This window comes from Lissotriton helveticus, chromosome 7 (genome assembly GCF_964261635.1).
Source record: "Lissotriton helveticus chromosome 7, aLisHel1.1, whole genome shotgun sequence".
In the NCBI taxonomy this organism is placed as follows: Eukaryota; Metazoa; Chordata; class Amphibia; order Caudata; family Salamandridae; genus Lissotriton; species Lissotriton helveticus.
In genome coordinates, this window is record NC_136068.1 from 351,854,852 (window position 1) to 351,875,776 (window position 20,925).

Below are 20,925 nucleotides of genomic sequence, written 5' to 3' on the forward strand. Positions count from 1 at the left end.
TGATCTAGTGCCGGCTAGCTACTTTCGCGAAATCGAGTGCCTCCAGAGGAAGCTAGTGTGGGCTGGCCGACCCCGTATTGCATTGGCTAAGCTCACGTTGCCCTGGTACGATGGGGGCATTGCGTTACCTGATATACGCCGATATTACTGGGCATCTCAATTGAGTGCTGTAAACCATCCTATGTACGGTCCAGTTCCTAATCCTGCTTTCGAAATGGACCGGTTGCTCTTACCCGGGGGGGACTACTACAGGGCATTCTATTCTCGAGGTGCTAGGAAGAATTTGACGGGACCCACTGGAGTGGCGGTGCGGGTGTGGGGCAGCACGACCGCGGCTACTGGATGGACAGATAGGCTGACCAGAGCGACCCCTCTGTTTGCCGCGGAGAGGCTGGGTGAACTATGGACTTCAAAAGGGTTTGATAGATGGGACCTCATCGGGATCAGTAAGTTGGGTGACTTCTGGGTTAAGGATAGAGTTAAGACCTTTGCTGAATTACAGCAGGAATATGGATTGAATGATTCGGAATTTTTTCGATACCTTCAGGTTCGTCATGCCATTGGGTCGGTTTTTCCGGCCGGTTCTGACATCCCGGAGAGCTCCCCCCTGGAAGATAGGGTGCTGGACGGTCATGTTCCGGACAGCACTATCTCCCTTATTTATAAGAAGCTTATTAATACTCGATCGGACTTGCTTGTTCACCTACGTAGTACCTGGACTGACGATGGGTTGGAGCTGGATGATGAGGATTGGCAGGCCGCGATATCCTCTCCTAAAGAGGTTGCGATTCCGGCGCGTTTGTGACTCGTTCAGCTGAAAATTCTGCACCGGGTCTATGTCACGGGTCCCCGACTGATGCATATGGGTTTCTCTGAGGATGGACTGTGTCGGCGGGGCTGTGGTATGCTTGCTACCTTCCTCCACATAGTGTGGGAGTGTCCGGAGGTTGTGTCCTTTTGGAATGGAATACATGCGGTGATGAGTGAAGTTACGAATGTTCAGCTGCTACCTGAAGCCAGGCGCTGTCTCTTGAATGTATGGGAACCGAATGATTGTAATGTTGCGCAGACTCAATGGGTGACACTGGGGAACATGGTTGCGAAGAGGGACATTGCACAATTGTGGGGATCTCAGAGGGCTCCATCAATCTCCAGGTGGGAAGACAATATGGACTGGTGCATGTTCAGAGAGAAGATTGTTTATATTTCCCGTGGCAGGCCCAAAAAATGGGGTAGGGTATGGGACCAATGGAACTCATTCCATGGGGATATATGCGACCCCCCTTTCGTTGATCCTCCTGACACTCCTTGTTCCCCTTGACTGTACGTTTCGACTCCTTCCTGTACTGTGTTATCGATAGTTCACTGGCACTGGGTCCCCCTCCTTCCCCCCCCTTTTTTATTCTCCTGAAGGTTCTCCTGTTTTTACATATTGTCTTTGGACTGTCTCTCCCCGCATCGTATGGAACAGACATAATGATTAGGGCATGGCCTTGTTTTTCTCTATTTCGTTTTTTTTCTTTGTTTGGTTGTTTAAAACTGAAGCCCTTCTATATCCTGTCGTTCTGGAATTGACCGATATCGTGCATCATGGCTGCCGGACCCCTGGTTGTCGGCTGATGAGCTGTGTAACATTACATTGTTTTGCGATACTGCACTAGCCGGCCCAGTGGGTTGTAGGCATATATCTGTATTTTATTTTCTTTCTTTTTTTTTTTTTTTTTGGTTCGTAAGAGTTTTATTAACCTTTGACATCAGTACAATCAATTCGCCTACAACCCAGAGGCCGGCTTCACTTCTATGCAAATTTGTACATTATGATACACAGCTATTCAGCCGACAACCAGCGGTCCGGCAGCAATAGTATCAGAGTAATCTATACAGTCAACGCAGTATCAATAGCCCGAATTAGTAACTCTCACTTTTGTATTTTATAAACCAACTTAAAACTCACGATACAGTATAGTGGAGTTCAACCCATCGCTCTGCCCCATATATATGACCTGTTCACCCGTGTTCCCGCTCTATCTTTCGTGTGTGTTCCGAGTGTAAGTGCATTCGGTCAGGAGACTGCCCCGCCTTCCAGGGTTGCTAAAGAGCCCTTCACCACGCACATTCACCACCTTCAGGCATCCGAGTCCTCCCCATCTGAACTATCCACTTCATCTTCTGTTAGAGGGTCACAAACGTCTCCCCGGTATTTATTCCAGGGTGTCCATACCGCATTCCATTTGCGTGGGTTAGCCCTCTTTTTATATATCGCCCTTTCAGTTACCATAATCGTATCCATGTTCTTGCACCATTGATCCAGTGTAGGTGCCCCCGCCGCCCCCCATTTTTGTGCTATATCTCGCTTCGCCACCATGCAACACACCGTCGTCCATATCCTCCCCTGGCGTGTGACGTCCGTCGGACCCCATATGTGCAGCAGGGCCATACGGGGGTCTGGCACCAGTGTCGTGGCAAGCGTCTGCGTGATGGTGCGCACAACGCGCCTCCAGTAGTCTGCAATTTTCGGGCACTCCCATAGTGTGTGTAAGAAGGTACCCTCCCCACCACATCCCCTCAGACAGTTCGGGTTATCAGTTCTGTGCAATTTATACAGGGTAGTCCTAGTGAAGTAAATGCGGTGGAGGACTTTCAGTTGGATCAGGCGGAATCTCGCCGAGATGCCCGCCTCTCTGGGGGAGGCCAGCGCCTCATTCCATTCAGTGTCATCCATGTCCCCCAACTCTTCCACCCACCTTTCTCGCAATTTGAGTAAGGGGTCCGGCAGGTTATGCAATATCTTACGGTATGTGAGTGAGGTGGCGCCCGTATGCATAAAATCTGTCAGCAGTCTGTCTTCCAGCTGCGAAGACTCCGGTAGTACAGTCCCCGCTGGAATAGCTGCCATAAGTGCGTGCCGAATTTGGATCTAGCGATATGTTTCAGTGGATCCTAGTTGGTATGTCTGTTGCAGTTGCGTAAATGGGACCACCCCACCCTCCGCCCACATGTCACCCACCGTCGAGATCCCAATGGTATCCCATGCGTCAAATCCTTTGGACTGCCTCAGGCTGCCAAGTGCCCTGGTGTCCCACAAGGGCGTCAGGTTCGTTATGACTCCCTTCCATTTAAGCTTCGCCTGCGCGCTGTGCCAGAGTGTCACTGTATGTTTTGTCGGCCCTATGAGCTTATTCGCTTTCCCTCTATGATACAGCGGCGCCAGCAAACCTGGCATCCCTAATTGATGTCTGTCCGCCATGTAAGCAGGGTCATCCTGTGGGGCATGAAGCCATTGATTAACGACTTTCAATTGTGCCGCCCAATAATAAAGTTGCAGGTGAGGCATAGCTATCCCTCCATCGTACCAGCCTCTCGTGAGCTTAACATGCGCTATTCGGGGCGGGCGCTCGTTCCACAGCAGGCTATTCACCACCGCCGTTACTTGTCGGGTATAATCCGCAGGTATTAGACTAGGGGCATTCTCTAACACATACAGGAAGCGAGGCAGCGCCAGCATTTTGAACAGCGCCGCTCTACCTAACAACGTCAGCGGAAGGGTCTTCCAGTGTCTGACATCTCCTTTCAGTCTAGTCAATGGCGGCAGCAAGTTTTTCGCGTAAAAAACTGTGGTGTCACGTGTGACGTGTATACCCAGGTATTTAAAGGAGGAGCCCGCCGTTAGTAAGGGGCATCCATTCGGCAGCGTGGGGGGGGGGCCCGCAGCACGTACATGACAGACTTGGTCCAGTTTATCCGATATCCCGATGTAAGCCCGTGCTCTTCACAAATTGCCAGCAACGCAGGGATCCCGTCTTCGGGGTCCGTGAGGTAGAGCAACATATCGTCAGCGAACAGGGATACCCTGTCTTCCCATCCGCCTCCCCATGCGATCCCCCGCAGCAGTGTCGTGGCCCTAAGTATCACCGCTAGCGGTTCAAGGGCCAACGCAAAAAGTAATGGCGAGAGCGGGCATCCCTGCCTCGTCCCCCTGCTCAGAGGTATCTCACGGGAGACATGACCATTCGCCGTCACTCGTGCCACTGGATTTGTATATAGAAGTCGCACCCAGGCTATATACTTGGGGCCAAAGCCCATATGAGCCAGTACCGCAAGAAGGTATCCCCATTCCACCATATCGAATGCCATCCTAGCATCCAAGGATAGAATGGCCGTCGGCGCAGTCAAAAGCGATGCACGGGCCATTACTCCATGGACTCGCCGGAGGTTCAGGGCCGTGCTTCTATGTGGCATAAAGCCTGATTGATCCGGGTGGATGAGTTGGGCAAGGTGCGGCATCAACCTAGTGGCTAGGAGTTTCGCTAGTATTTTAGCCTCTATATTGAGGAGTGAGATCGGGCGATAGGAGCCACATTCCTCCAGCGGTTTGCCAGGTTTTGGGATCGCCACGATGATGGCCTGTCGTTGATCATGGGGCAATACCCTCCTGGCCAGACTGTCTGTGTACATGGTTAACAGGTGCGGGCTGAGCGTTTCCGACATCACCTTGCACCACTCAATCGGGACACCATTGGGGCCCATAGCCTTCCCTGAGTTTATCATATTTATGGCTCCCTGAACCTCCTCCACTGTGAAGTCGGAGTCGAGGTCTTCCACAGCCTCCCGTGACAAGGTCGGCGTGTGCACATCGCGCAGCGCTGCCTCCGCCATCTCCGTCGTAACCCTATCCTCAGGGGTATACACCTCCTGAAAGTGGTCCGCTAGCAGGTCCACTATCATCGCTGGTCGCGTGTGCAGCTCCCCATACCTGTCTGCCAGTTGCAATATACTCCTGGCCCCTCCCCCCATCTTTTCCAGCCATGCCAGTAGCTTACTTGCCTTGTCCCCCATATCATAAACTGTCTGCGTTGAAGCAGTTATGTGTTCCAGGGCCCTCTTCTTCAGGTGGTCAGTGTGGAGTTGTACACTTAGCCGGAGGGAGTGTAGGGTGTCGGGCGACGGATCCTTTGTATGTGCTGTGTGTGCCTCGGCCAGGCGGAGCTCCAAGTGTGCGGTTTCTAGTTCCTGTGCGCGCCTGTACCCACCGATAGTCGATATTGCTTGGCCCCTGAGAACCGCTTTATATGCTTCCCAAAGGGTAGTGGGGGATTCCACTGAATCTACGTTCTCGGCGAAATAGTTAAGGGTCGCCTTTTTCAGTTCCTTTTTTATCGCTGGGACTGCCAAGTATCCCGGTCTTAACTGGTACAATCGTCTACACACCCGTTCCTGACACGATAGCGTGAGGGTTAGGGGGGAGTTGTCAGATATACCCCTCGGTTTGATTTGAACTGCATCTATGCTAAGACGGCCCTCCCCTAAAGCAAAAAAGTAGTCAATGCACGAGAGGCTATTGTGTGTCGCCGAGTAGTATGTGTACTGTTGTTCACTGGGGTGCATCGCTCGCCACAAATCTACCAATCCCTGTGATTCCACAAACTCTCTGAATCTGGAGGCGACCGGGGCAGGCCGCCGCACCGGGAACCTGTCCTGAGCGTTGTGCATTACCGCATTAAAGTCACCCCCTACAATCATGTCACCCTCCGGGAGCTCCAGTAGGAACTTCCCCAATGCAGGAAGCGCTATGCTGTGTAGTGCTGGGGGGATGTAGACCGATAGTATGATTAGTGGTTTACCCTCCCACTGGCCCCAAGCTGCCGCAAATCTGCCCTGATCGTCCGTTTTCGTGGATGTGAGTAAGAACGGTGACAATCTACGCAGCAGAATCCCCGTCCCCCTCGAACCCGAGGTAAAGTCAGAATGCACCACCATGTGATATCCCTTCCTATTCAGTGCCTGACTAGCTGTACCCACCAAATGTGTCTCCTGTAACAGTACCAATGCTGGTGCAGCCCTCTTGATGCCCTGCAGCACTAAGCCCCTCTTGATTTTGTCCCCCAGACCTCTAACATTCCAAGTCATAATCTGCAGCGGAGCCACCCGTGTCAGCTGGTGGGGGTCCATCCCTATAGCGTCCGCCCGTGTGTTGTTTGCCATGGTGCAGTTTGAGGCGCCGCCAACCTGACCGCCACTATGGGAATCTGAATCATAAAGCGGGATATGTCAGTGTCCTTGCGCAGAGCTATCTCGCATTGTGTTCCTCCATCCTGTGTTGAACATGCATCCACCCCCCGTACCGAGGCTTGTACAGTCTGTAGTAACATAACAACAAATAACATCACCTGCACTGAGGTATAAACTATGCAACTCGTCCCCCTTTGAATACCCCCCTCCCTGCCCTCATGCCAAACGGACCCAAAACTGCCCGCCTCCCCAACCTAGCAGAGTGCTTAGCCCCTAAAGAAAACTTGATACTTGCTCGTTGAGGGGAGGAGTGCCCCACGACCTGCGGCCCCTCATACTCTCTGCGGGGGGCCCTTCACCCAAAGTCCAAGGGCAGTCTCTCATGCCGCAGTTACTCATATCCTCCAACGTGTAGCCACCGGGTGTTCATTATTCTGGCGCAGAAACATCGTCCAGTCTGCCCGACTCATCCGATCGTTCTCTATCCGTGCGGTCAGGGGCCGGTGAGCCCGCGCGGCCCTTCTCTGCCTGGTCACCCTTTTTCCTGTTCCCCCTGCGGTTTTGGGCGGTCGGCCTCCACCCATCAAGCCATTCTCTCGCCACCTCAGGATTGTCAAAGAACCAAGTCTTATTTTCCGCTATTATTCGCAGTTTGGCCGGAAATATCATCGAGTACGGAATCTCTCGGGCTCGCAGTTCTCTTTTAACATCCAGAAACGTCTTCCTTCGAAGCGCGACCTCCGCGGTGTAGTCCGGAAAGAAAGCCAGCGTCGCATTCTGGATCTTGATCGGAGGGGATCTTCGTGCCGCCTGCAATATGGCGTCCCTGTCGCGGAAGTTGAACATGCGCGCCAGAATGGGTCTAGGAGGGGCTCCCAGCCGTGGTCTGCCCCCTGGTACTCTGTGCGCTCTTTCCACCGAGAAGAACGCCGATAGACCCTTGGGCTTCAGTTCGGTTTTGATCAGTTCCTCAACAAATAAGTCCGTCGCTTCTGTGCCTTCCGATTCCGGAACTCCCAAAATTCTAATGTTGTTGCGTCTTGACCTCCCTTCCTGGTCATCCAGCTTGTCTCTCAGCGCTCTGTTCTCCGCCTTGACACTTTCCATCGCCGTCTGTAGCTCCGACACATCCTCCACCAGCGATTTAGTGACTATCTCCAGCGATCCCACCTTTTCCGAAACTTTATGCAGATCCGCCCTCAGTAAGGTGATCTCCGTGGAGATGGAGCCCACCGTAGTTTGCACCTGTTGCAGAGTGCGCATAACATCATCCAACGTCGCCTTCGAACCTCCGTTAGCTCCTTCCCCCATGTGTTTGCCGGGTGGCCTGCACTCAGTTGGTGAGGACGCTCCCTTGTTGTAGGCATACTTTTCGAGGCGGGTCTGCGTAGCATTCCCTCTGGACCCCTTCCCGGCCATCGCTCCGGGGAAGATTGCGTATGTGTGTTATGTCCGTAGCTGGTGATGCAATCTCAGAGGTTGTGCAGTCTTGTGCCACCTGTTTCAGCCTTGCGACGTTTGGCCCTTCCTTGCTCCTGCGCCCAAGAGGGAGATACTGTGTGGAGCAGTCCAAGATGCCCCGCGCAAATACACTGGGTTGGGGACTGTAGTGAACTTACTTCCCCGCAGTGCCCGAGGCGTCGTGCCTTTTCACTCAGGGGGTAAGCGCCGCCTGTTGGGTGCCCGCCGCACCCGGCCTTCAAGTGCCCACTCCTCTGGCACCTTCTCACACCTTGTCACTACACGGGTGGGTAGATCCACCCTGTTAGTCCCGCGAGCCTCCGGGACCCAACCGCCACTCTCGACCCCCTCGACGGAGACGTCGGGGAAGGTCAGTTAAGTATTCCAATGGGGTGGGGGGGGCTCTTACTCCAGACGTGAGTCCCGTGCCCGTCCGCTCCTCGCGGGAGGTTCCTCACTCTTCGGGGCCTCAGGTCCCAGGCCACGCCGGCTCGGCGGCGTCCCTCACTCTGTCCCGTGCTTTCCTCGGCAAATATTGTAGGACCCGATGGGGGCCAGGCGCGGCAGGCGGAGCCGCAGCGGCAGCCCGGTCGTACCCTTCGGCTCACTCTGGTCCGGCGCTTCTCAGCAGTTCTTCGATCGGGCACTTCCGGTCCGGCCGGTCCCCACGCCTCACACTTCCGGCCGGGGTGACCCAGCACCTGCTCCCGCGGCTTCAGATCTCCGATCAGGCCGCGCAGGTCACCAGCGCTCAGTCGGTCTCCTGGTGTCGGATCTTCACCGGAGTTGCAGCATTCGATTCCGCCCGGTCTCGGGCTGCAGGCGCTCCCCAAAAGAGACGGGTAATGTGTCGGATGAAGAGACGGATGGTCGGAGAGGCCGCTCTGGTCGCGGAGCTAATCCTCTAAGCCGCCGCCATGGGATGTATGACGTTACAACGCATACTTTTACTCCGCATACCATTACAACGCGGTATTTACAACGAATACCGTTACAACGCATAGCGCTTAGAGGTGCTGGATAGTGGTAAGTATAATTTTCTATTCCAACTCCAGTCCCCGTGGACACTAGGGAAGGTGTTGGATAGAAAATTAAACTTATTCCCTATCCTAGAGCGCCCCCCAGCGCAATGCGTTGTAATGGTATGCGTTGTAATGGTCGCGTTGTAGTGGTAGTGCGGAGTAAAAATTGCGTTGTAACAGGTGTATACCGCCGCCATGCTTGGCTGCAAGCCACGCCCCCCCTGTATTTTATTTCTTGCAAATAAAGGTTTCTAATAAAAAAAAATAAAAAAAAATTAAAAAAAACCTTTATTGAAGCATTCTAAGCATTACAAGCACAAGCCTACAACCACAGGGGCCGGTCGTAAACTCAGCAAATCAAATAGGAAATTTACCTATCAGTCAACAGCCCTGGCACCAGCTGTGATGCAAGTTACAGCGTATGGTAGAATGCGATATCAATAAACAGGATAATACAGAGGTTTCGTTTTTTCTTTTTTGAAGAAGCAGTAGTGGCATTACTATAAGAGGCGTCACACCATATAAGAAGGAGCAATTAGAGATGGGGGGATGTACCTCGCACTGCAGTCAATAGAAGGTAACAAATAATATGGCCGTAGTAACGCAACGCCTAGCAGAGGCAGACAAGGAGTAAAGGATAATCTATCAGCGAGCGATCTAGTGCGAGTACCATCCAGAAAACCCACTCTTAGAAGACAGTAAAATAAAAGCTAGTATAGACGCCCAATAGAGTAAGAAGTAACTGAAGGATAAACAGCCAACCACCCTGAAAAGAAAGAAAGGAAAAGAAAGGGACCATAGAACAAAACAAACTAAAATAACAAAAAACCCCGTATCCCCCCACCCTGCACCCCTGTAATGGCTACGGCCTACCCCACTAACAGCGTGCCTGTCACCCCGGAACTTGCCCTAAAGGAAGGAAAAGAAAAGCGGAGGAGGAGAACAAAAAACACACTCCCGGGCTCCTATACCCCTCCGCCATCAGCGACCTCCCCAAGACGTATTATCCACTGTTTGAAGCAAAGTATTAAACCCCAGCCTGGGGAGGACATCAACAAAACCACCCGACTTCCGTTACACTATAAGGTACAATCCCGGCACATATCCCGTAAATTAGCAAACCCTAAAAGTCAAAGTCAACCCTGGCCAGTACGGTTCTTTACGAGAGCCCTTGTCGCCCAGGCCACAGTCACCATGAGGAAATTGAAGCGTTCACAAAAGTTCAAGTCAATGAAATTGGATCGAAGACAGGATATAAGTTCGCGACATCCACAAAACCGGCAAGGAAGAGTGAGGAAGAATGGCAAACCTCTCCGGTAGTCACTGAAGAACTGTTTGTGGCGATCAAAACCTTTAGCAACGATGTTCCGCCGAGCAGGGTTCGAGCAGGGAAAGCTGACGATGAAGCCAGAGTCATCAAAGCGGGCTGAATCAGGCTTCTGCACGGGGACCTCAAAATGGTAGGCAGAGTACTCCACTGGAACCACAGTTTGCTGATAGCATGTCGGAGTGTCGTCGTCCGGTCTCAGACAGACGTCGTCAAGCGTTACAGACAACTGATGGTACATGACGGTGAGTTGAGAGTTGAGAGCCCCAATGGCGGCCATTACGAACCTCAACGTTGGTGTGCCATCCGTCCCCTCCATCTCCTCTCATGAAGCGACGAAGCAGGACTCGAACCCCGGAGAGGACAACTCCGAGGCACCAGGCACACACGGAGCCGATGACAACAGTGGGCGCTCTCAAAACTGGCAATATCAACACTTTCACCGCTCGCGGGGCCCAAGCCCGTCAACCCCGGCCCCTCCAGCAGGGTCTCTGGGCGTCAGGCCCCCGACTGCGGCTACCGATGTGCACTTGCGCTACTGTACCGTGTCCTTAGCGTAAGCCGGTTACTGAGTAGCCAATCGTAAATGCAAGTATGATCCGAGTTCGGAAGACCGGACCAACCCTGGTCCCACAGCCGATGTTGATCTACTCTAACCCGGATGGGCTAGAAATCGAGGCCCCGGCTTCAGCCCTGAAGTAGGCCGAAAAGAAAACACGACATATCTTCGTCACCCGGTAGGTTGGAAATTCCGGGATTGCACCGCAGGAGTCAGGAGCACTTCATATGCACGGGAGTCCGGCGTGAGGAAAGGATAGAAAGCAGGATATTCGAGCTGCCGGCAGAGGTCGGCGGAGCCGGGAGCTTATGCGGCCATCTTGCTTCGCAGCGTAGCTCCTCCCCCTCCAAGTCCTCTTCTAAGTGTCTTTTATCTGTAATTTTCCAACCGTGACTTTTCCCATAGAAGCTAATAGTGATTCGCGGCTGTGTTTAGACACTGCACCCTACTCCCGTTGGGTCCCCTGTGTTACAACCTTGGGTGGTTCCTGGTGGCCCCAGCTGTTCTAAAGGCTCTAGGACTTGTATCTATGTCAGTCATGGTTCTTATATCACTTTCTTGGTATATGGTTTGTGACACCCATAGGGCTAATCATATATTGTGCTAATTTACTCTGTGCTAAATATGTTTACTTTATGTATGTACTTTTGCCTCTAGCCTCATAAAGAGACTAGAGGGATGTGTTTGGAATAAATACATTAATTTTATATATATACACCTGGTGTGGTTCTCCTTTCATTTGGTCATTCATGACTGGTAAAACAAGCTGCTTTACATTCCTTCAAGACTTAGCCTGAAGGCTGCTCACCACAGCTACCATTAGGATAGCTTTCTATATAGGTTGTCTTTAAACCTACCACCAATAAGGGTTGTTTGGACTGGTGCAAGGTGTCCACTAGAATAGTGGACAGCATATGCCAGGCCAACTTCTCACAATTGTTTCATAGTTCTCAAAACAGCAACACTTGTTTCAGCAAGTACACCTATTAAAATGCCTTGTTTTACACACCTTAGAGGCACTTTGACACAGGTCTCTATTTAATGCTGTTTCCATCCTTGGCTGAGCCACTTACTCGTATATGTCACACCAAGGCTGACTTCGGACTGACTTGCCCATCTGTCATGTATCTCACACTTGAACTGCCCTCCCCACTTCTATAACCAACAGCCAGGCAAACCCTTTAAGAAATGTGACTTTAACTTACGAGTAAGTAGTGTGAGGAGGTGGATCATGATAAGCAGGAGCTGTTCCTCCTCTCTCTCTAAAGCATAAGGCATGTAGAAGAAGGGTCCACTCCTTCAAAGAGTTGAAGGTGCCCACTAAACATACTGAAGGGCACAAACCAACCGACAGTGGACTCTAAACAGTTAGGAGTGCTAGGGCGGAGTTCGGAGAGTGTTTAAGGAGGGCTGGGATGTGTCCTGCCTGAGGGAAACACCCTTTACCACGTAGTCTTATACATGAAGGACCTTTACCATGCAGGTAAGTATGACACAGGTAAGTATTTGTAAATTTACCTGACTGGTACTTATTTTTTTTAATAACATACTTTTGATGCTATTTTAAGAAAAATGATTTTAGGGTTTCGTGATGGGTAGAGGTAAAGGGAGGTAAGAGTGATTAGGGTTAAGAGATGGGTAGAGGTAAAGGAGGTAGGGGTGCATTTAGGGTTCATCAGTGGGTAGAAGCAAAGAGAGGAAACAGTGATTTTTAGGGTTTACGAATGGGTAGATGTAGAGGGGCGTAAAGTTGATTTTAGGGTCAAAGGGTGAGTAGAGGTAAAGGAGGTAAGGGTGAATTTATGGTACAGGGTTTAGGGGTGGGTAGAGGTATAGTGGCACAGGGGTGGCATTGGGGTAAACGTAAAGGGAGAGAAGGGGGATTTTAGGGTTCAGAGGTGGGTAGAGGTAACGAGAGGTAAATGTAATTTTCTGGTGCGGGAGAGAGTAGTGGCTCAGGGTGGTAAGGGTGATTTTTGCGTTCAGGGGTAGGTAGAGGTAAAAGGAGGTAAAGGAGATTTTAGGGTTTAGGGGTTGGGTTGAGATAAAGGGTTTAAGGGTTCTTTTTAGGGTCTAAGGGTGGGTAGAGATAAAGGGAAGTAAGGGTGATTTTAGGATTTATGGGTGGTAGAGGTAAAGGGAAGTAAGGGTAGAACAAAAACTGTTTGAAAACAGTATGTATTCAGGTAGATAGAAGTAAAGGGAAGAAAGGGTGGTTTTATGATTCAGGGCTGGGTAGAGGTAAAGGGAGGTAAGGGTTATAAGGAAATGCCTCTTTTTGCATGATCACCCCCAAACTTTTGGATTGATGCTTTTTTTTCAACTCTGAGAGTGCACTGAGGCCTGCTAACAATACCTCAGTGCCAGTGCTCTGACCCTCAAAAGTATATGTTTGATTGGCCTATATCCAATATGTGTAGGTTAACGTACTTATAAGTCCTTACTATATGGTATCAGGGGTAGCCAAGGCCTGTAAGCTAGAGTGTACCTCATGACCTGCAGCAGTTATTTGTGCCACCATGAGTGCGGAAAAGTCAAATGCATGTCTCCCAGCCTGGCACTGCAGACTAGTGGAACAGTTTTTACCTGCTAACTCGACTTTACGAATGAAACTAATGATTAAGTTCAAACCTTCCTTTATAATATATATAAGTCAACCCGAAGGTAGGCCTATCAAGTCCCAAGGCAGAGTGCTGTATATTTAAAAGTAGGAGATATATTTTCATATGTCCTGTCAGTAAAAAACACAAATTGTCGTTTTTTACCCTTAGGAAGGCGTTTAGCCCCTTTGGCAAGTACAGGGTTACTTGCGGACAACTCAGCTGTGCTAATGCCGAACGGGACTATTAAACTTGGTACTTCAAGGTATTAAAAGAATCATTACATTAAACTCGACATGATTGCTGAGTCGAATTTAATCTAACTTTTGAGTAAAAGGCAACTTAACCCCTTCGACGCTGATGACGAGCTGGGCTCGTCATGAGGTAGCCTCCTCGCACGCTCATGACGAGCCCAGCTCGTCATGAATAATGGGAATCATCAAATCTCAGCACAGGAGGGGAATACCATCAGCATTGATGTGGTTAAAAAACTTACCACTATGTTGCCAAGTTTTCCAGTGGTCATTCACAGGTGTGGGCCACAAGACAGCCTTCTGCCCTCCTGGGAAGAAGTGTAAACGACTACCGGGAAATGAACCAACAAAGGAGGCCTGCCGTTGGAAGAGGTGTTACCTCTCCCTACTAAGAAGCCACACAGGGTGTGAACCCAAAATGCAAGCATCAAAGGGGAAGCTGACCAGAGGGGCAAATGGTGGGCACACATGCGAGGGGCTGCACTTTTGTTCTGGTAGAAAGGTTGACTTTTGGGTCAGAGAGGGGACACCAATTGCCAAACCGGGTTTCCCATCGGAGTGCATCTCTCAGGTAGCTACACCTCTAGGGTGGGCTACCAAGCCCCCCACACAGAGGGAGAAGTTCTACTATCTTGAGAGTGTGCATAATGTTGCTCTCCAGGATAGCAAGATACCAAACATTGCAGGAAGATGTCATCAGGCAGGATGTAGTGGTCACTGCATCTCCCAAAGGCAAAAGAGTGGGCGTACAGGTGGCACATCACATCTGGACTGAAGAGGTGACCGAATAATGTCTGACATACTGTTCCCTGGACCTGGCAAAGAGAGGTTGCACAAAAGACTGGATTGCACCTACTGCTCCTGGGCTAGCAAAGAGAGGACTGTGTCTGTGGTGCCCTGCTCATGGAAACATCATCCCTGAACCCCAGACAAATGAGATGAACTCAAAGAGTCATTTGGCTAATTTCCTGTAAGACAAGGGCCACAAAAGCTAAAGAAGCAGCATTGGCAGAGTTGGCAGCCACAACTGCTTGCTTTTGGTTAACCGCTGAAATGCAGCCCAGGATATTGGACCCTGACAATCAAATATTTGCACGAGTCTTCTGGACTCGGGAGAGTCATAATAGTTCAATTTGGTCACCCTAGATGGACACTAGTCACATTTAAAGGGGCCCGCTTGTTTTGCTGTGACCGAAGACCACTGGACCAGTAGCAATTGGGTTTTTGTCTGTATCTCACCTGCACTTCAAGGTACACCGACCTCTGTGGCCAAAGTCACCTCACCAATGGACCATATCAAATTCATGATCCACACTTTTGGTTACTACCATAACTTAAATGCAATTGGATGTCCTTGGATATACTTGGTGCCACTTATTCGATTGAGGATTTATCCATCCATAGATTATTACCATTGTCATTACCACCTGTTAAAATTGGTCCATTTGTTCTTATTTCTCGCATTGTTGGTATGAGTATGGTTGACCTCCTGACCCACAGGACGATTGGTATGCAAGAGTATGAATCTGTTGGTGTGAAACTGTTGGTGTGAATGTGGCATGGGATGTGATATGTTTATTTATTTATATTCAATCATTGTCAATGAATCGCTATTAAATTTTGTTATGTTTCTAAATTTTGCATTGTGACATGCCTTTGTCTTTTGGCCAGATCCCTGGGTGTCTCAATCAATCAATAAATCTTTATTCGGCTGCAAATCAACCATAAAAGATTACATAATAAAAATATTTCATACATTTAAAACAATCAAAATAATTTCTTAAAAATATTGTTTTAAACAATATAAAATCATTTAGCAAACATGTTCCGCAGCCGCACCACGGTGGAAATGTATTTATCAAATCATTAAACAAATAAATTAATCTTTCAAGAGGAGCAAATATTGTAACGCAGCCCTGCACTTTCTTATTTTTAAAAATCTTAACAGTGGTTTTAAAAAAGCGTGTCTAGGAGTAGTATAGAGTCCACAGAAAAACATAAAATGTAAAGTGCTCTGTGCTGATTCTGAGTCACAAGGACACAAATCCAGTTTTGCGTCACAATGTGTATCACGCGGGTAGGAAACCAATAAATAGGCAATACCCATCCTAAATCTTAGGAGATAAAACATCTTAGGGTGATCAAAATAGAAAGAGAGATAGGGTTCAGTACCTAAAGAATAAACCAGCAATGAGTGTTGGACAATTCTTTTCTTGCTGTATTCTAAACGATCTCTGACTACATAGCTATATGTCAAAAACATTCTTTTCAGTTTAACTCTTGGAATTTTGACTATATTACCTGGGTGTCTATATATCAGCGTTTTGAGTAGTTTACAAAGAGTCTAACTTGACCCAAGATGAGTTTGTGAGTATATTACACGATGTGGCTGCACGGCCACACTAGTAAATAAAGGTAAAGGGAGGCAAAGTTGATTTTAGGATTCATGAATGAGTAGAGGTAAGGGGGTGTAGGGGTGATTTTAGGGTTTATGGGTGGGTATAGGTAACGCCAGATAAACATGATTTTAGTGTTCAGGGGTGTGTACAGGTAAAGGAAGGTAAGGTTGATGTTAGGGTTCAATGGTGGTTAGAGGTACTCGACAGATAGGGTTTATTTTAGGTTTCAGGGGTGTGTGGAGGTATAGCGAGATTAGAGTGATTTTAGATTTCCGGGGTGAATACCAGTAAAGGGAGGTAAGGGTGATTTAAGGTTTCAAGGGTGGGTTAAGGCAAAGGGAGATAAAGGTGACTTTAGAGTTTAGGGGTGGGTAGATGCAAAGGGAGGTAGATGTAAAGGGAGCTAAGGGTGATTTTAGGGTTTAGGGGTTGGTAGTGGTAAAGGAAGGTATGGGTAAACAAACACCTTTTGAAAACACTGTGATGATGAATAAAACACCCTCTAAATTATACAACAGTTAACCAACAAATTAGTAAATGTGACACAACGCTAAACATTAATTATTAAAAACACATACCGTCTGGCAGCAGCCTTTAAGGAAATGACTATGTTTAGAGCTTCATAATCACTAAATGCAACTGGCATCCAAATGTATGTTTGTGGGTTGCCTGTTTTATATATTGGAGGATGTTTTATTCATCATCAAATATGCGGTGTTGTCAAAAGGTTAATTTTTCTACTCTTATGGCTCAGAGACAACATAGTAGTGTGAAAATGCCTTTATATCGTAAAGTGATTTATTATTTATTTGCACACATTAAAAAAATACATTAAGATATAAACAAATTTGTACACTATAAAGTTCTCAACAACCCACAAGAAACAAAAAAGCCAGAAGTACTTACAAAAGTACTACATTCCCAGTGTAGGCAGTGTAAAGAACATTAATGAAGAAATACATCAGTACTTGGTCAATGCTTCAGGGAAGAGACAAACACTTGAATAACAAGCTGGCATGCTCACCAATGAGATGCAAGAAACTAAGAGTGACAATAAATTCAGGTAAGTAAGCCGTAAGTAATCGGTGGGCAAAAAGTTCTTTTTAGTTTTCTTTTTTTTTTTTAAAGTAACAAAAGATCTTCACAAACAACAGCTCATGTGCTGTCTCTGGTAAGACCAAAAAAACAAGGCACCAAGACTAGTTTAAGGTAGGGATAAAGTTACCTTAGGTTCGGTTTTTAAAAGTGGGAGTAGAAGTTAGCCCCATTGGTAAAGTCAAAGGAGAAAAGCACATATGAGATCAGGGTGTTACTGATGAACTTAATTTTACTCAATCTGCCTCATCAACAGGTGAGTTCTATCTTCAATACACACTTGTTCTTTCTATGAGGCCACCCTCTGTGGAAGGGAGAGAAGGCATCTGGGCAACTTATGCACAGAATCACAGACTGTCAGCAACCCTATCCTCATCTTCTTTCCTTCTCTCTATATCTTCCTTTCCCCCCCCGCGTCTCTCTTTTTTTCAGTTTCTTCATATCATCGCAACCCTGTTTCTTCCACTCGCCTGCTCCACCCTTTGTCTCCATTGTCTATTTCTTCACCCCTACCCTTACTCCAAATTGATCTATTTCCTTCACTGTACTCCGCTTTCTCCCCTTTTCTCTCAATCATTCCTTCCTTCTTTTCTCTCTTTTATTGCTACCTTTTTACTTTGTTGACAGACTCTTCATGGCTAGGACTTTCATTCCACCACTCCTTTTCCACACACTCTACTCACTCCTTTTGTTTTCTCATCCTTCCTTTCTCTAACACTGTTATCTGATTTACCCTTACCCCTACTTTCTTCTCTCCATCTTCCCACCATCTCTACTACTCCCTTATTCCATGCTCCATTTTTTTTCTTTTGACCTGTCTCTTCCCCTGCCCCATTTTATTTTTCCTCAGGACACAAGAGAACCTCATTGCCCCACCAGCAGTGCGCCATGAGCCACGTTTGCAGAGTGGTGTAAAAGGGGCATGGCCTCGGACCACCTCTCTGCAATCCAGCTGTGTTGCGCGTACTGGAGGTACCTGGTGGGCTAGTTGGCTCCCAGGCACCCTCAGTATTCAAGGGAACTTAATTCCCAACTTAGAACCACCAGGGGGCGCTTTTGCAGAGTGCTACAGGGAGGGAGCAGGGCCTCAGCGAGATACCGCCTTATTTATACATTTTGTTTTTGGAAGGGGGGCTGTTTGGCCCCCTTCCCTTAATTCCTTTTGGACCCTTTTGGACCCCATCCCCCAGGACCTGTGCAATTTATTCCTTTTTGGTTTTTTTAAACGGGAAGGGGGCCACGTGGCCCTTCTTCCCTGGGCCACTATTGGCCCCGGGGCCCCATCCCCCGGGGCCTGGCCTAATTTTTATTATTTAATATTTAATTTTGCGAGGAGGAGGGCCATGTGGCCCCCTCTCCTAGGCCATTTCTGGCCCAAGGACCCCATCCCCTGGGACTTGGACTTGTTTTTTTAATTTATAATAATGGGAAGGGGGCCACGTGGCCCCCCTCCCAGGGCCACTATTTGCTCCGGGGACCCCGTCCCCAGGGGCCTGGCCTCATTTTTATTTTTCATATTTGCGAGGAGGGGGGCCGTGTGGACCCCCTCCCCTGGGCTATTTCTGGACCTGGTGACCCCATCCCCCTGGGCCGGCTCTTTGCGTTGGGGACCATGGGAGCCAGCATTGTTTTTGAGCAAGGGGAGCTGCTAACATGCAGCTCCCCTTGCTCAAAAGCAATCCTGCTTTGCTTAATTGAACCAAGAGCAGGTTTTCCTGCTCTCGCTTCAATGAAGCAAAGCAGAGTTTGCTATGACAAGGCGGGACCCGTGCTCCCGCCCTGCCATAAGAAACAGCAATGTCCTGGGGGTGGGCACCCCTGGACATTGCAGAAGCCGGCCCTGGAGGGTGGCGGTTCCCGGGGTCATCAAGGGCTTCAGGAGGGGGCTGCGTGGCCCCCCTCCCTTAATTTCTAATGCCCCGGGGAGGAGGTGGTCCCCTAGGCCGGGAGTCCATAATGGACCCCAGAATTACAATATTTAGTGCCCTTGGGAGATGGTGGGTGGTCCCCGGGGCGTGTGGGAGGGGCTCTACCCCCCCACATTTTTATTTAACAAAAATGAGAGGTGGTGCCCCCGGGGCTGTGGGGGGGCATTGTGCCCCCGCAAATCATCAATGAAGCTCCGGGGAGGTGGCGAACCATGGGGCCTCGGGGACCACCACTGGCCGCCGCTATATAATTTGGAATTGCCCCCGGGACCTGGCCCAGCCGGGGGCTTAATAATAATGAAGCACGGAACCCCACGCTTTTTTTGTGTTTGTTTTCTCAGCAGGATGCGTGCACCCATCCCTCAGTTACCGAGTCACAAGATGGCTGCCAACACTTCCTTGTTTGGAGTGTTGACAGCCAATCAGAGTGAAGCTTGTGTTCAGGAGGGTTTGCGAACCCTCCTCGGTGCTCAGATATCAAAACTTTTCTTTTTCTAATTTTTCTGGAACTACTGAACGGATTTACACCATTTAAAAAAAGGGCTCTTTCTGAACCAAGACCTACCTTTTGTCAAATTTGGTGTAATTCCGGTCAGTAGTTCAGGCTGTAGCTTTGTCTAAAGTTCCTATGGAAATTAACATGGGGCAAACGCATTCTGGGCCCCCTTTTTTTGGCCCCTCCTTGACGAATCACTCCGAAACTTTAAAGACAGGAGCTGACCGGAGCACCTCATTAGTTTTGAAAATTTCACGAAGATTCGTCAACCGGCACCAAAGATTTTGTCAAAAGATAAAACACTTTTTGAATAGAAACAAGATCCTAACTATAACTACCTACGGGCGACCGCCAGTAGGAAATATACATATATATATACACACACACAAACACATATGTATATGTTTTGTGTGCTTTCTTAAGGATATATTTATGTATGGTATTAAATATTAGTGGAATATATTTAATTTACATTATATAACATTTGTATATTAAAATATTTACCATATACTACTTTAAGCTCTAGTTATATGAATAAATCTACATTTTTGTCTATTTTTTCACATTAGTGTCAACAATAATTTTGTTTCAGATATTTTTGTACTTACCATTATAAGTGTGGGGACACATTATCTTTGTAAACAACAATTTTGACACAATATTTATGTCAAATGACATTGGTTACTTTGATATTGTGTCAGTGATCCTCTATAGGCACTATAGCTAAATAGCCATTACCCTTCGACAAAGCATTTTTACATTACTCCTGGCAACAGTGTGAAATGAAAGGAGGTGATCACTGATGTAATCTTGTATACGGTTGTCACTAATGTAATCTTGTGGTTACTGCAACATCTCCAATAACATTATTAGCTGCGGAATAATTTCATTGAAAATAAGGAGCTCTTATTGCATACATGGTTTCCAAATCTTATATTTGCCAGAAAAGTCCTCCAAGTACATTTACTGAGAGTTGTCTAGCTAATTGCATGGAAAAGGATCACAGTTTTAAAATATAATAGATGAAAAGTGACAACAATGTCCATGTCTCTCACCAGTAGTTCCACTTCGATGCGTAGCTTCAGCAGATCATTGGGATCTGCTTTGCTCAGGGCCTCCCAAATGGCCACAGCAATCCCTACGAGCACCGTCCTGTTGTGCCGGAGTTGGATCACGTCGTTAGGCTGCATACAGCAGATGGAGGCGAAGAGTTCATCGTTGGAGACCAAACTGACCCTGAGTGGCAGGCAGCTAATGGCATTCAAGAACCCTGCCTCCCGCAGGCTCAAGGCCCTAGCACAGCCTCTCCGCATCATAATATCTGGCTTGGATTTGAAGTCCAGTGCTCGGCCCCTTGTTTGATCTCTGTCCACATAGTATCCCAGGGAGCCTGGGACCACCCTATGTTTGCCCGACAGGAACTCATGGATAACTATGAAATATTGTCTTGCTCGCAGAGATGACTCCATTCTTTTTCATTCTAGTAAAAACACAATCTGTTAAACACAAGAAACACGTTATTTTAATGATGAACTGCAGTCTCTGATGAAGTTTCACATTTACAAAAAGCCAGGGCCTATGCAATGCAAGTAGGGCTGACACAGAGTCAGTGTCATGTCGGGATCAGCTCTACTGTATTTTAAGAAGCAATTCTGGTGCATTGCTCTCACTTCCACAGGTATACTGACCTTCCAGAGGTACCAATCATTTTGCGATCTCCCAATGTTACATATAGGCTGATTGATGTCTACAAATTTCACAGTGCAACATGTAGG

The 20,925-nt window shown here is 48.3% G+C and overlaps 1 protein-coding gene across 1 annotated transcript in view; it reads right to left on the reverse strand.

Moving 5' to 3' along the window:
• Positions 1-20,619, reverse strand: part of LOC144766762 (ubiquitin carboxyl-terminal hydrolase CYLD-like) — a 172,831-nt gene extending 152,212 nt beyond the window's left edge. The window contains exon 1 of the mRNA XM_078650506.1: positions 20,206-20,619. Coding sequence (XP_078506632.1) covers positions 20,206-20,619 — 414 coding nt within the window. The remainder of the gene's footprint in view (positions 1-20,205) is intronic.
• Between the last annotated feature and the right edge of the window lie 306 nt (positions 20,620-20,925).